General features: G+C 48.7%; 1 protein-coding gene and 1 long non-coding RNA gene across 2 annotated transcripts; one reads left to right on the forward strand and one right to left on the reverse strand.

Annotated features, from left to right (window-relative positions):
* Positions 1–477: 477 nt before the first annotated feature.
* On the forward strand, positions 478–2171 carry CLDN2 (claudin 2). The gene has a single exon (XM_080989963.1). The coding sequence runs from the start codon at positions 610–612 to the stop codon at positions 1300–1302; it is 693 nt and encodes a 230-aa protein (XP_080846089.1). The 5' UTR covers positions 478–609; the 3' UTR covers positions 1303–2171.
* Positions 2172–10011: 7840 nt separating this feature from the next.
* On the reverse strand, positions 10012–15099 carry LOC308468068. The gene is made up of 3 exons (XR_013981438.1): positions 14980–15099; positions 13165–13260; positions 10012–10524 (listed from the first exon to the last, which is right to left on the reverse strand). It is a non-coding gene; the product is annotated as an uncharacterized lncRNA (long non-coding RNA).
* Between the last annotated feature and the right edge of the window lie 141 nt (positions 15100–15240).

Here is a 15240-nt window from a genome sequence, read left to right on the forward strand (position 1 = left end):
TGCTGGACTATATGGGCTCGCTTTTGCTTGATCCAGCTACAGCAGGGCTCTTCTTGGGAAAGAAGGCAGCAGTGTCAAAATGGGGCTTCTTGAACAGGCGCAGAAGGGAGCAATTCCTCCTCACAGGCTGGTTAGCATTCTCTGCTTCCCCACCACTTGTCCCCCATCCCACCCCCTTCTGTTGTCAGATGCTGACCCAGCAGCCCGGGTAAAGCAGAAATGGCAGGGTGGGGAGGGTTCTGTGAGACCCCACCCCTCTCCCATTATCTGCATCTCTTACTTTTAAGAACCATCATAGCTGGCTGCTGTTCTCTCTCCCTTCACCCTCCTTATTATTAGTATTATTGGGGTTTTCCAAATGTGATTTCTACCAATAACAGGGATCAAAAGGGCGTTTGGCATTTCTCAGAAGCTACCAGTCAATCATTAACCAAATGTGGTTTCCTCCCTCCCTCCCTCCTAGATAACCTTTTCTCCCCCACAAGAAGACCAGCAGACACGGACCTCCTGGCAGCCCCAGCAGCAGACGAGACAGCAGCCAACGCCAGTCTCTCACCAAAGGCCAGGCAGGCACAGAAAAGGCAGCTCCCAGCAAGAGAGGGAGACGAAATGGTCTCTGTGGGCCTCCAGCTGGTGGGCTATGCCCTGGGGCTCTTGGGCTTGCTGTGTGCCTTCGTGGCCACCCTGCTGCCCAGCTGGAGGACCAGCTCCTACATCGGCTCCAGCATCGTCACGGCGGTCGGCTTCTCCAAAGGCCTCTGGATGGAGTGCGCCACTTACAGCACAGGCATCACTCAGTGTGACGTCTACAGCTCGCTGCTCAACCTGCCCACTGACATCCAGGCAGCCCAGGCGATGATGTCCTCCTCCATCGCTGTCTCCTTGCTGGCCTCCATCATCTGCGTGGTGGGGATGAGGTGCACCATCTTCTCGCAAGGCTCCCCGGCCAAGGACAAGGTGGCGGTGGCAGGTGGGGTAGCCTTTGTCCTCGGGGGGCTCCTCTGCTTTATCCCTGTGGTGTGGAACATCCACGTGGTGCTCCGTGACTTCTACAACCCCATCGTTCCTGACAGCATGAAGTTTGAGCTTGGGGAGTCCCTGTACCTGGGTGTCCTCTCCTCCCTGGTGTCTATCATTGGGGGCTTCATCCTCTGCGCTTCTTGCCCACCCCGAGACCCACATGCTGCCTATTACAGCCCTTACCGTTCTCGAACCATGGTGGCCAGGAGCCAACCAGTGCCAGCCACCTCTCCAAAGGCTAAGAGTGAGTTCAACGCTTATAACCTGACAGGTTACGTCTAAGGGTGCTGGGGTGCTGCACACCTTCCTGGGAGCCCCTGGGCAAGGATCCTGTTGCCCGCTTGGATGGACCAGCCAGGTAAGGAGGCAGGCAGTTGGGCTCATCTTTCCCACCCTTGCTGTTCTTCCCTGGACACAGCTTCTTTCTTAAGGACCTATTTCCTCCCAAACTCACCAGAGGCACTTCTCATGGGTGCAGCTTGCAAACGGCCTGATAGTTGCAGCCTCTTTGAGGAACTCAGAGCTGAATCTTCTTTGGGAAAAGCCTCTCTGCACCCTGAAGAACCAAGCAAGGTGTCCATAGTCCACATCTCTGAAGCATCAAGTTGCTGGTGCTGAACGTGGAGCAAATGAAGACATGGGTACGGCACCTGCCAAAAACTCAGTGGCCGTCTCCCAAATGTATGTGGATCTGTGGGGTCTTGGATGCCCCTGCAGAGGACACTGTACCTGAGGGATACCTAGGGAACTTGGAAAGTTGTGGGGGAGGGAAATGTTGTGCCTCTTGGGACCTGCATGGCTGCTGACTTCAGGAACCAGGGGAAGTTCACCCGGGACTAATGATGGCGCAACAGAAAACCAAATACCAGGTCACACAGTGTATGGGGTTGAGGCTACCCTTGCAGTGCTTAGCAGCTGTTCTCCGACACATATCACAGCCCATCGTGGCTAGACCAGGCTGCCCATGAAGTGGGAAGAATGTCTCCCTTGTTGGAGTATTTTGAAGAGGACCACAGTGTGCTCATAGCAAGATCTCATGGTGTCCATTTGGCTTCTGCCTTTGAAGAGCTGTGCCTCTCATCCGCGGGTGGGTGCAGTGTGGCCTTGGCAGAGGGGCTGGCTCCACAATAAAGAACCTGACAGGAGAGAGACTAGCTGATTGGGTGCTTCTGATTTGGGGCAGCAAAAGTGCCAGTCCTTGTGGTTGGGCCAGAGAGCCCTGGTCCGTTGGCTTCAAAGAAGCACCAGTGTCAAGACAGGCAGCACTGAATCAATGGGGCAAGAGGAGGGAGCAAAAACCAGGACACGAAGGGGGGCCCAGGGGGGACTTGAGTCTTTGGGTGGCGGCAGGAGGGGGTAGAGTTCAGAACTGAACACACACACACACACACACACACACACATTCAGGGCCCAATTTGGTAGGGAGGTGCATGAAAACCAAGCCTCCTGGGACCTCCTGGAATCTCCCAAGGAAGAGCATGGGTGCAAGGCTAGCCAGCTGCTCAGAGCTCATAGGTGCCAATTTGAACAAAATATTGGAGGAGGACAAGCCAGGAAAAGAGGGCAGTGGCTTGCTGGGGGGAGGGGAGGTGGCTGCCCAAGGAAGGAAGGGAGGGAGGCATCAATTTGCAGAAAATACTGAGGGTCAGCATCCCTAAATATTTTATTGGGGAGCCAAATGGACCAGGGCCCCATGGAGTTGGCACCTATGCCAGAGCTCATTGCATTCCACCCCCACCCCTGCCACCTGGGACAGGGAATGTCAAACTCTTAGTACATCAAACTTAGTACTGCCTACACTAACTGGCAGAGGTGTTCCTGGAGTCCTTTGCGTCCTTGGCAAAGAGGGGTATCGGTGCCCCCCATCGGGGGGGGGACCTTTACCACAGTAGCCGCATTAGAAATTACTACAGTTTAGGTGGCCCAAGTACTTGAAAATCTGGCAAGCCTTGTAGACTGGCGCACAAGCAGAGTCCTTTGCTAACTGAACTATTTTGGGGTGCGGTTTATTTTCTGAAAGCAAGTTTTCCAGTGAGCATCAGTCCAAAATACTTGCAAAGTAACAACCTGCCCCTGTGCACCTCGACCTATATATTGGGCAAGGCTTGTAAAGCGTTGCATCAGCAATGCCAACAACGCAATCCTCTGCAAGCCTACGCAGAAAGAAGCCCCATGGAGTTTAATAGGGTTTACTCTCAGATCTCCCAGCAGGATAGACTCATATCCTGAAAGCACTTTCTCTTCTCTCCTCTCCTGCCAGTTGTTGCAGGATCTCTCCCAGTCAATCTCCAACGGTGATTTTTGGGTCTGCGTTTCCCACCACCACCACCAGTTGCCAGTTTTGCCAGCCTCTAGCTTATGCCTCTGGCATTTAGTAATAAGCCTTGCCAAGGTCTAGAGCAGCAGATAAAATCATCAGTAAACTTAACGGTGGTCAGACTTGTCAAGAAGTGCAGCGGATGGTGCATGCGCCATACACTCAAAGCAAACAGCTTCCCCCCAGAGAATTCTGGGAACTGTGGTTTGTTCAGGGTGCTGGGAATTGCAGCACTGAGCAGTACATCACAGTTCCCTGAATTCTTTGGGGGAAAGCCATGTGCTTTGAATGTATGATATGCTTTACAATGAACTGCTAATTGGCAAACTATCAAATGTTGCATTGCGCTGGTATTATCTGTTGCGGCTACTAGTATTCTACTTAAATTCATTGCTTTTTATGAACCATTGTGCACACTGGCTGCAAAAGGAAGCAGGCGGGGGGCAGGCAGTTTGCAACAATTGCCTGGCACTGCCATGAACTGTGTGACCCCTCTATGCCAGGCAGCCAGCCACTTCCCAAAGGCCTCTCCCTTCCAGGCTTCCTAATGACACACAGAAGGAGTCGGCAGATTTCAAAGATTCCCAACCATAAAATAACGCAAGGAGGTGAGGGGGCATGAAGTTCACTGCCATGACTCCCGCACCAACCTTGATAACAGTCAAAGCTGCCTCCGGAATGCCCCAGATAATAGGGGCATAACAGAGTAAACAGAAACCAAGGTGCTTGAATCCCACTGGGGCAGAGGGCAAGGCCCTGCCCCAATGCATAGACCTATGCAAGACTGGGACCTCCCCCTCCACTGCTCCCGGAAGAGGCAAGAGGGGAGACAGCTTGAAAGTGGTTGTTGGTGGGTCACTTGCTGCCCTTGACCTCTTCCTATATCCTAACACTAGGACTGGTTGGCCTCCAGGGAAGCTGAGTGCTGGAAGATGCAAGACAGAGAAAAGAAAGTCCTTCTTAGTTAACCTATGGAACTGCCTCCCACAGGAGGCAGTGAGGGTCATCAGTGTGGATGGCTTTAAAATAAGGTTACCAGACATCCCCATTTCCTGGGGACAGTCCACGGATTTACAAATCAGTCCCCATACAAAATCCATTGAAGTTGAAAAGTGTCCCCGGATTCATTGAAAAAATCTGATAACCTTACTTTAAGAGGATGGGACAAGTAATGCTTCTGAATTCCAGTTGCTGGAAACCACAGGAGGGGAGAGGGCTCCTGTGCTCCAATGGGCCGTTGGCCTGATAAGCAGGCTCTTCTTACGTTCTTATGTTCATTGCTTGTGTTTCAGTCTCACACGAAAGAGAGTGTTATGTACTGAGTTGAATAGGATCCAAACTGCAGCAGTCTGATTGGTCCTAGAACAATAGGATCCAAAATGCAGCAGTCTGATTGGTCCTAGAACAATAGGATTCAGAATGCAGCAGTCTGATTGGTCCTAGAACAATGCAGCAGTATGATTGGTTGGCAGGACACCCAATCCTGCTCCAGATAGAAGTGAATCCACAACCTGATTGGCTTACAGTAGAATTCTGGAATTAGCCAATCATGTGCAGCCCATTGTGTAAATAATGTATATAAAGCAGATACTGTGAGGGGACTTCTATTCATTCCTCCTCACCACTATGAGCTGAATAAAGAGCATGAAATCACTTTGTGACTCTGAGTATATCTCAGAGAGTGATGGGACTAAGGTGCCCCCCCCTCCGCGAGTTCCATGGCTAAGCAGGGACTTGAAAGCTGGCTCCAGGGGGCTTTGTGGCCCATGTTGCCTGAAGCAGAGACAACAGTGGCCAAGATGCTCCCTTAGGGAGTGTAAGGCATGGAAGACATCCCTCCTCTGTCTCCCTTACAACAAAGGGCCACGCCTCCCATCAGGCAGACTGAAGTGGCAGGTGCTGATGGGAATTGAGCAGGTGCAGCTGCAGGTGCCACCCTGCCTGGCCTTCACCCTGAGCACTGGCCTGCTACCTTCAGGTGCTGTATGGAGAAGGCTGCCCCATGGCTTGTGCTGAGGTCAGATTCCTTTGCAGGCAGAAGTGGGAAGGGAGCTGCCTTCTCCTGAGTCAGACCAACAGGCCAACTAACTCAGGGTGGCCTGAAATGACAGGCAGCAGAGGTTCACGCTTGCCAGGAAGCTACAGCCCTTTCTGACTTTCTGAGAAAGCAGGAAAGATGATCCTCTAGATTATCCTCAGGGTCCCTTACAACTATGATTCTATGTAAATATTCCAGCCAGTGGGAAGGTCGCCCACATGCAGCAGCATCACTGGTGCTCTGGAGGCTTCACCATTCCTCTGCAATGATGGGAATGTGCTCTTGTGTGACAAGTCCTGGGCACCAGTCAGGATCACTCCAAGCCTGAGCAGAAGGCAAAAAACAAGCACAGGGAAAGACTGGGTGGTGCTCAGTGCTCTCTTAGCCACCCAAGTCCTCCTTGGAGCCAGGCTGATAACAGAGTCCAAGAAGGCCCTGGTCACTTCCTGAGAGTGTCTCTCTGAGAGGGAAAGGGCTGTTTTCTGGCCCACCGTCACCCCCTCCACTTTGGGAAATAGACAGCATCAGCCCATCAGAGTGTTTTGGCTGGAGTCCCTGGAGCCAAATATTAGCCATGCCAAAAGGGAACAGGATGGTGCTGAGAGAGGGGCTGTGATCAATGAAGTGGAAGAGCAGAAACATCTCATAAGAGGTGGGGTGGGTGGAAGGAAGGGGGCAGCGGCAAAAGCTACCTGGCGACATTCACCCACCTGGGCTGCTAAGCTAAGAATAGCCTTTTAGATCTCTCTCTCTCTTGATCTCTCTCTCTCTCTCTCTCTCTCTCTCTCTCTCTCTCTCTGCTCTGCTCTCCTTCCCTGCTCTCCCTTCCATCAAGGAACTTTGCACTAGACTGGCCTGGAGTGTCTGGAATGGGGGTCATTGTCTGGGATTGCAGGAACAGTTGAGGATCCAGGAGAATCCCAAGGTGGCACACCAGACAAGTTAAACATCTCTCTTCTGGGTCTTCTACACGTTCCCCACTCCGCTCCAAGCAAGGAGCAGAGTCCAAGCAGCTGCTGCCTAGGGTGGCTCCAACCACGTTGCCACTGTTCAAGGGAACACAACCAAAGGATCCCTGAGTGAGAGGGGGCACCTTCTCTTCCCCTCCCCAGCAACAGGAAGGGCAAAAGCCAACACAGCTCTGCTTTGATCCCTGAGCTTTGATCCCTGAGCCCCGTTATAAACAAATACGTTTTTATCTGGGAAATCAGACGTCATTGAGTGTCATTAAATGGGCAGTGATGCCTCCGATCAGAAAAGAGTAGCAGGCCCTTATCTTTAGTTGAGACAACCCCTTCTCTCTCTGGAGGAGGAGGAGGAGGAAGCACACATGGGCCATGCTGAACACCCACTCGGGATGGGCTGCATCAGCCCCACCAGTTGTGGGGAGCAGGGGCTGTGCCTCTCTGGAAGACAAGGCGCTTTAGGGGCACTCCAGCCCCCATCAGCCAGCATGGTCAAGGAGGGCGGGAGTTGTCGGCTTGACCTACAGAGTGTCCACAAAGCTTTCAGTTTAATTCCAGGAGTTCAGACTGTGTGCAACTCTTAGCTCTCAGGGCAGAGCTGGGCCAAACAGCACAAAGTTGGGGGTTCCCTGAAAGAGGCATGTGTCAGGGCATGGGGGGCGTCTCTGTGGCCTGCTACCTGAGCACCCTGTAATTGCATCTCACTCTGGGAAGGCAACACCAGCCCTTCCTCTGCCTAAAAACCCTGCTGAACATCAGCTTCAGATTGCTTTGTTTCTTCTTACTGCAACACAATAACCCTCCAGATGTTGCAGCAGAAGCAGAAGCAAGCATCCCTGATCCCTTGGTCAAGCTGGCTGCTGTTTCTCCAGAGAAAAACAAGAACCAGACCCTGCCAGGATATGGAAGAAGGAGTAATGGTGGGTAGTGTGAGAGTTTGGGTAGCAGTGGGGTGGAGATGTGGGGAGCAGGGAGAGAGAGAACCTCGTTTAAGGCACCATTGAAAACCACACACACATTTTCACCTGAAAAGCTCTTGCAGCCAATGTGGGCATAGGGTGCCACCCAGTGGAGAGACTCAGTTACTGCAGCTCCCCAAAAGCTGGGACAGGAAGATGCTGTTTTTATCAGGAAGCTCCTAGCAAAAAGCTTCCCCACCCCACTTTCAGTTACTGGAGGCTGTTCATAAAGCATATTTCACACTTCCGTTTGCCCTTATTTCTCTCCACCAAGAATGTGTTAAAAGAGCTGGTCGAGGTGAGGGCAATGAGAGATGCATTTGGTACCAAATTGCCTATTTTTGCTGGTGGGCACCGTGGGGGCCTGCTTACCTGCAGGCAGAAGTGGGACAGAAGAGGCAGAAGAGGTAAGGCCCACAAAGAGCAACAGTAGAGACAAAAGTGCACAGAGCAGCACAAGGTGGTCCAGGTGGGCAGCTTTGACAGGAGCTGGGCAGACACAGCTTCCGCACAGACTCTCAAGCTTCAGGGGGTCTGGACAGCAGCAAAGGAGGAAACTTCACCATCTTTGATAATGGGTGTGTGTTTGTTGTGCTTAGAATTTGGTGACTGGGTATGAGTTGACAGGAGGACAAAGAGTGAGTAGCATTGGAGCAGAGAAGCCTTCTTCCTTCTTCCCTTCCCTCTGCACTTCCCTGCTCTCAACTTCAGAGTTTCTGGGGGACTTCCAGGCTTGACCCTGGAGGGCTGTGATCTCCTGCACACCCTGGTACAAATCCTGACCATCCAGCCCAGTGGCGTAGCCTGGGGGGTGTAGGGGGGGCTGGCCGCACCGGGCGCAACATCTGGGGGGGGCTATCGCACTCGCAGCTCTCTGCCCCTACTAAAATCCACAGGTTAGGGGGCGCAAATTACTTGCCTTGCCCCGGGTGCTGACAACCCACGCTACGCCATTGATCCAGCCTCCTCGAGCCTCTTTGCTCAGCTCACCTGAACAAGAGAGAAGGCGGCTTTAAGCTCCCCCAGGGAAAGGACTTGACAGTTATGCTCGATACACGGTTGAAAAGCTGCTCCCGTGCCCCTGGTCATGTGTAAGCCCTGGGCCTGGAGACATGGGTGCACCAAGGAAACAGGCTCACGCATTAACTTACCCTTGGAAACCTGGCCTTTTCCTTCTACTCTGTGCAAGAGTTCAGCAGAGGACGCCAGAGTCACGGGTGGCAGCTGTAATTAAAGCAGACAGCCCTGCAATCCCTTAATCCAAATGCTTGCCATTCCCCTCTCCGAGGCGAAGAAGAAAGTTTAAGGGCTGGAGTTAAAAAAGGAAAGTAGAGGAAGTGCCCTCAAACTCCTGCTTTAATCAGATTTTCAGCTAAGCTCTTCTCACTGCCGCCCCCTGTCCCCGGAGGGGGGACTTCTGTCCAATGCCAAGGGCAGAGTAGATGCCTACGCTCCTCCTTCTCAGAAGCAGGGGGGGACGGGGAAGGTGCCAAGCCCACCAAGCCATCAGGACTGCCTTTGCCAGTGTCATCTGCCCATTGGGCTCCTGGACAAATCCAGATCAGCAGACGAGGCCTGGCAAGAGCAGGGATCTTCACAACGATGTGCTTGCTGCAGACTTGTGGAAAGGGAGGAGGATGAGCTGAAGGGCATGGGGGCACTTGGCCCAAGGCGTTGTGGGATCAACCCCTCCCATGGCTCCACTAGCAAAGACACCCCTATGGCTTTGCTGCCTGGCCCCTGGCTCTGCCAATGAATGACACACTGGAGTAAGAGGGGCTGATCCAGCAGGGGCAAATCATTGTCACCACCAGCCTTCTGCATCTGCACTCGCGACAGTCCAAGTGACACCACTGCCCTCTGGCACCCAGCCCTCCTGCCAACCTAGGTGCAGCAGAGATGGGGTTGCCCTGGCGATCTCCTGCAACTCCGAGGCTAGGAGGAGGTCTGTGTGTTGTATGCTGCCATCCTTCCCTTGAGAGCAATCTCAGTGGGCCTGGGAAAGGGCCTATGTAGCTCAGGGGCAGAACACCTGCTTTGCATGCAGAAGGTCCCAGGTTCCGCCCCGGCAGCATCTCCAGGCAGGGCTGAGAATACCACCTGCCTGAAATCTTCATGGGCTATTGCCGTAATCAGGGGAGGAGACCTATGAAGCAAGATGGACCAATGGCAAGGTTGGTGTGTTACAGCAAAGCTCCCTGCTATGTTCCAAGTTCCAGCATCAGCAAGCTATTCCATTCCATGTGTGGTTGCTTAAAACAGGCTACAGAAAGAGGTGTTTACTCATTTGCACGGAATCCCTTCCAGAAGCTGAGCTACAAACAGCGAGTCCTCTGTATCCTGCACTTCTGAGTTTACTTTTTAACCCTCAGGAAGGACGATGCCAGAACAGCTTCCACTCTTGATTTTCTCCCTCCCTGGGATCATGCCTAGTGAACAAGGGCAGCCAGGTTTATTTTTACAATTCTGATGTGTTCCTCTTTAAATGTGGGCACTGTACCAGCATCGCACACCCAGGAAGTGATGCCACAATTGGGGTGTATAAATACAAGGGACTTTGGAAAATGTCACATTGCAAGGAAGCATGAAAACAAGCTTTCAGACTGGAAACAGAACATTTATTTATTTTCTTATTTATTTATTTATTTGTTTGTTTGTTTGTTTGTTTGTTTGTTTGTTTGTTCATACATACCCCACCTTTTTCCCTGACAGGGCTTACAGATAAAAATAAGAAAGCTAAAAATGTGGGGGAGGGGAATAATTAAAAAAACAATTAGACATCTGTATAATTAAAACTGAATGTATACACATAAAAATCTATTAAAACCATGAAAATAATTCATTAAAACAGAATTGTGGTAGATTGATATACATGCTGGAAGAGTGCCCAAACCTCTTGTACTGGCAATATGCCCAGAGTCTTTATCAGAGTAAGTTAGCAGGTAGAAGTACGGGAATGAGAATGAAATATAAAAAGAAAAGAAAAGAAACACTCAGAATCTTTCACTACCAAGCATATTCAAAGGGATTCATGTTTCTTCTTTAAGTCATCAAGTTTTTAGCCACCCACAGATGTAATTGTTGATATAAATGTTTCTGCTTTCGACTACCAGGGATAAGCCATCAATTTAACATCAGTAGCACAGAAACAAATATCCCACTCTTGTTACAGCTTTAAGCTCCACAACTATCTTTCTCCACTTCCTTTGCACTTGATACAGCTCCCTGCAAAACAGACATTCTGCATGGATGGCATGCATATTTGTGGTATGATAAGGTCAAAGCACATAAAGCATTTAGAAACCACATTGTCAGGAAAGCGCTATTTAACGTTTGGATAAGATATAAGGATTTGCTAGAAAACAAAACCCCAAGGTGGCTGTCACCAATGGAAGCGAAAGCCTTGAGAAAGGTCAATATGGAGGTCAAATGGCCGAAATATTGGGAAATTTTGGAACAAGACGGAGATAGACTGAAATTGCAGAGTTTTGAAAAATTAAAAAACAAAGTGCGAGACTGGCTTCATTATTATCAGATAATGGAGGTATTTAAATTGGACAAGAAAATTGGCTTCCAGGTGGAAAGATCAAAATTAGAAACAGAATTGTTAGAACCCAAAACTAAGAATTTGTCAAGAATGTATAACTTGCTGCTGAAATGGAATACTCAGGATGAAACGGTAAAATCGGCTATGATTAAATGGGCACAGGACGTTGGACATAACATTATGTTTGCTGACTGGGAACAGTTGTGGACCACAGGTATGAAATTTACGGCATGTAATGCCTTAAGAGAGAATATTATGAAAATGATTTACAGGTGGTACATAACCCCAGTCAAGCTTGCAAAAATCTATCATTTGCCCGATAATAAATGTTGGAAATGTAAAGAAACTGAAGGTACATTTTTTCACCTTTGGTGGACGTGCCCAAAGATTAAGGCTTTCTGGGAAATGATATATAATGAATTAAAAAAGGTATTTAAATATACCTTCCCTAAGAAACCAGAGGCCTTTCTCCTGGGCATAGTCGGCCAAATGGTGTTAAAAAAGGATAGAACTTTCTTTATGTATGCAACAACAGCAGCAAGAATACTCATCGCAAAGTATTGGAAGACACAAGAACTTCCCACGCTGGAGGAATGGCAGATGAAACTGATGGACTATATGGAACTGGCGGAAATGACTGGCAGAATCCGTGACCAGGGAGAAGAGTTGGTGGAGGAAGATTGGAAGAAATTCAAAGATTATCTTCAGAAACATTGCAAAATTAAAGAATGTTAGAGTGATGTTGGACTGAAAATAAGTGGTTTCCAGCTGTACAGGTTAAAGTTAATGATAGACTAAGATTAAGGATTAGGATTAAAGATGTTTAAGGAAATGGAAATTTGGTAATTAAGAGGTAAAATTTCAAGATTATATTACATTAAGATCAAAGATTAGGTTTAAAGAAGTTGAAGTTATATATTATATTATATTAAAATTAAAGATTGGGATTAAAAAAGTGGAAAAGAAATTGCTGGACAAACAATTTGAATTGGAATACAAAAGAGGGAGGTATGAGGAAGTCCAGAAAATAAGTAAACTCAAAACGGAAATGGAAAAGAGATATTGTTTTTAATTGTTATGTTTTTTTTTTTGTCTTTTTACTGTTGATTCTTGCTTTTTGTGTTTTTTTTAAATTTTTTTTCTGAGATTTGTATTATGTATTTGTGTATCTTTTTTTATGTTTCTTTTTCGTTGTTGTTGTTTAATTTTTGATTGAAACCTTAATAAAAATTATTTTAAAAAAAACAACCAGACATTCTGCAAGTACAAAGCTGCACTAAGTTTCATACACAATGCACACAAACAGAGCACTTCATGCACATTAAATGTATATCTTTTACAGGCTGGCCATCTGTGATGGATTTTCCCTGTGATTCCTGCAGGGGGTTGGCCTGGATGACCTTTGGTGGTACCTTCCAATTTTATGATTCTAAGTCACATTGCCATCCACAGTGAGTTTTAAACACAGTGAGAGGGATGCCCTTGTCATCCCTCTCACTGTGTTTACAATACAGTATTTCCTTAGTCATGCTTCTCCAGTGACAGAAGCGTGGACCAGGCCACTGCTACATAAATCAGCCAGGAAAGAAAACATGCAACCTCAGGACTGTAGAGCTGCGGTGTCAGGAATCTCATCATTGCTGGTCTATGACTGTAATAAACTGATAGATTGATTGAAACTTATCACTGGGCTTGTAGCTCCTTGTAAAGGGCAAATCTGCACATGAAGTTAATTGCATACAGTACTTGCAACTAAGGTGTCTCAGATTAAAAATGTAAATAAGAGGTCTGGGGGAGGGGCTTTTGGACTGGGTGCAGTGGAGGGAGGGGTGCTGTGTCCAGGAATAGCCTCAGGAGATCAATTTTCTTTGGGGAATCAGCAGGAGGAGAAATGATTTAGCCACTCCTGGGTTGTGGTCCTGATTCACCCTCTACCCATTATACAGCGGTACCTCTGGTTGCGAACGGGATCCGTTCTGGAGGCCCGTTCGCAACATGAAAAGAGCGCAACCCGCAGCGGCACGTCTGCGCACGCATAGGTTGCGATTCGCCGCTTCTGCGCATGCGTGTGACGTCATTTTGCGCTTCTGCGCATGCGCAAGTGGCGAAACCCGGAAGTAACCCTTTCCGGTACTTCCGGGTCGCTGCGGGACGTAACCTGAAACAACATAACATGAAGCAGACATAACATGAGGTATGACTGTATTTGCTATTTAAAACTTAAAGGAACAGGTGCACTAGTCAGCTTTATTTGGCAGTGGTTGCTGGTCGGAGGGGCGCACACACACACACACACACACACACACACACACACTTACCATGATATCTAGAAGCTATTAAAAAGAGTTCCTCTCCTCCATGTATTTTTCCAATGCTCTTTTCAAGCCATCCAAGTTAGCGGCCGTCATTGCCTCCTGTGGAAGCAAGTTTCACAGTTTAACACTGCACTGCATAAAGAAGTCCTTCCTTTGATCTGTCCTGAATCTTCCAACATTCCATTTCATTGGATGTCCCCAAATTCCAGTGTTAAGAAATAGGGAGAAATGCTTTTTCTGTCAACTTTCTCCTGGAAAAACATCCAAATGGGAAAACACCATGGCTCATTCTGCAGAGCCATAGCTGGGATGGGGTGGGGTGTCTAGCCAGGGTTTCTGCCCTGGGTGAAGCCTCCAGAAGGGCACCATGGAGGCTCTCAGCCTCAGAGGCATAGTTAGGGGGGAAGAGGGGGCGCCACACCACAAGAGTGGGCACTTACCACAGGGCCTGGCCTGCCACGAGCCACACAACCTAATATGTGAGAAAGAAATTCTGGAGGGACGATGGAGGGGCGGGAAGCTGAGGAAGAGAATCAGCTAAACTAGATGATCCTTGGGATCCCTTCCACAATTCTATGATTCTATGATCCCTTCAGAACTTTGAATGTGTTTTAAATACTAAGGCTGAGTCATTTTACAGATACAGTGGTACCCCAGGTTACACTTCAGGTTACAGACGCTTCAGGTTACAGACTCCGCTAACCCAGAAATAGTACCTCAGGTTAAGAACTTTGCTTCAGGATGAGAACAGAAATCGTGCGGTGGCGGTGCGGTGGCAGCAGGAGGCCCCATTAGCTAAAGTGGTACCTCAGGTTAAGAACAGTTTCAGGTTAAGAACGGACCAACGGAACAAATTAAGTTCTTAATCCTAGGTACCACTGTAAAACATGATCTACACACAGAAAAGTAAGGGGTGTGTGAGCATTTTTCCTGCCCGAGGCAGTTGCCTCGCAAGCTCTTTTCAGCCTGGCTGCATTAGGATTGTAATGGAAGGGCACTTTCTACTTTAGACTCGCAAAAAGCATTTATTTCACCTGAAAGGTAAAGGACCCCTGACTATTACATCCAGTCGTGGCCGACTCTGGGGTTGTGGCGCTCATCTCGCTTTATTGGACATGGGAGCCGGCGTACAGCTTCTGGGTCATGTGGCCAGCATTCTGATTGGCAAGTCCTAGGCTCTGTGGTTTAACCCACAGCGCCACCCGCGTCCCTCTTTCACCTTACATGGAACCTAAAATGACTACAAAATTATCATTTCCTAAAATTCGTAATAAAACAAAAATAAAATTGAAATGAATCTTTTTGAAGCTTACTCGGGAGTAATTTACACGTCAAAACTCATTGAAAGGGTTTGCACAAGGGGTGGATGGAAAAAAGCCTCAAAGAGGCGAGCGAAAACATTTTAAAAGCAAACCAGAGGGTCTTGGATGACCTTATGTAAATACAGTCTTTTAATGATCCTGTGACCAAATAAATCCAATTAAAAACCTGACCACAGATAGACAATTGCTGCACATGGCAGTTCTACTTTTGACAAACAATTTGCTTTTACTGGAAGAGATGCTCATTTTCCCTTTGGTCATACAGTCATAATACTTCTTAGGATTCCTTTGTATTCAAATTATATATTGCCTGCTTTTTATGCCCTTTATGAATAAATGTGTTGGGGAAGGTGTTCGTTTGTTTGTATGTATATGTACGCAAACACGCATCCGGGGAGGGGTGGGGTGCCAAACTGGGTCTTTGACCTGGGTGACAGAAAGCATAATTTCGACCCTGCCCTGTCCCGCCTGACCCCCGATCCCCTATCCCGCTTACTCTGAGCAAACTCGCTCTCCGTCAAATTCCGTGCCGCTATCCCTTTAAGGTGAAATTGCTCCTGACTTCCCTACAGCCAATCAGGGAGTGAGGAAGAAAGCGGAGCTCACACCCGCCCCGTTTCCATTCATCCCCGCCCCACGAAGACGAAGCTCCGCTCGTTCCTATTGGTTGCCAGAGCCGGATTTTTAAAAAATTCTAAAATAATCCTGTACGCCCCGCCCACTCTGGATAACGTCCGCGGGCATTTTCGGCTCTCAG

Source organism: Podarcis pityusensis (genome assembly GCF_964106645.2).
Source record: "Podarcis pityusensis genome assembly, chromosome: Z".
Classification (NCBI taxonomy): Eukaryota; Metazoa; Chordata; class Lepidosauria; order Squamata; family Lacertidae; genus Podarcis; species Podarcis pityusensis.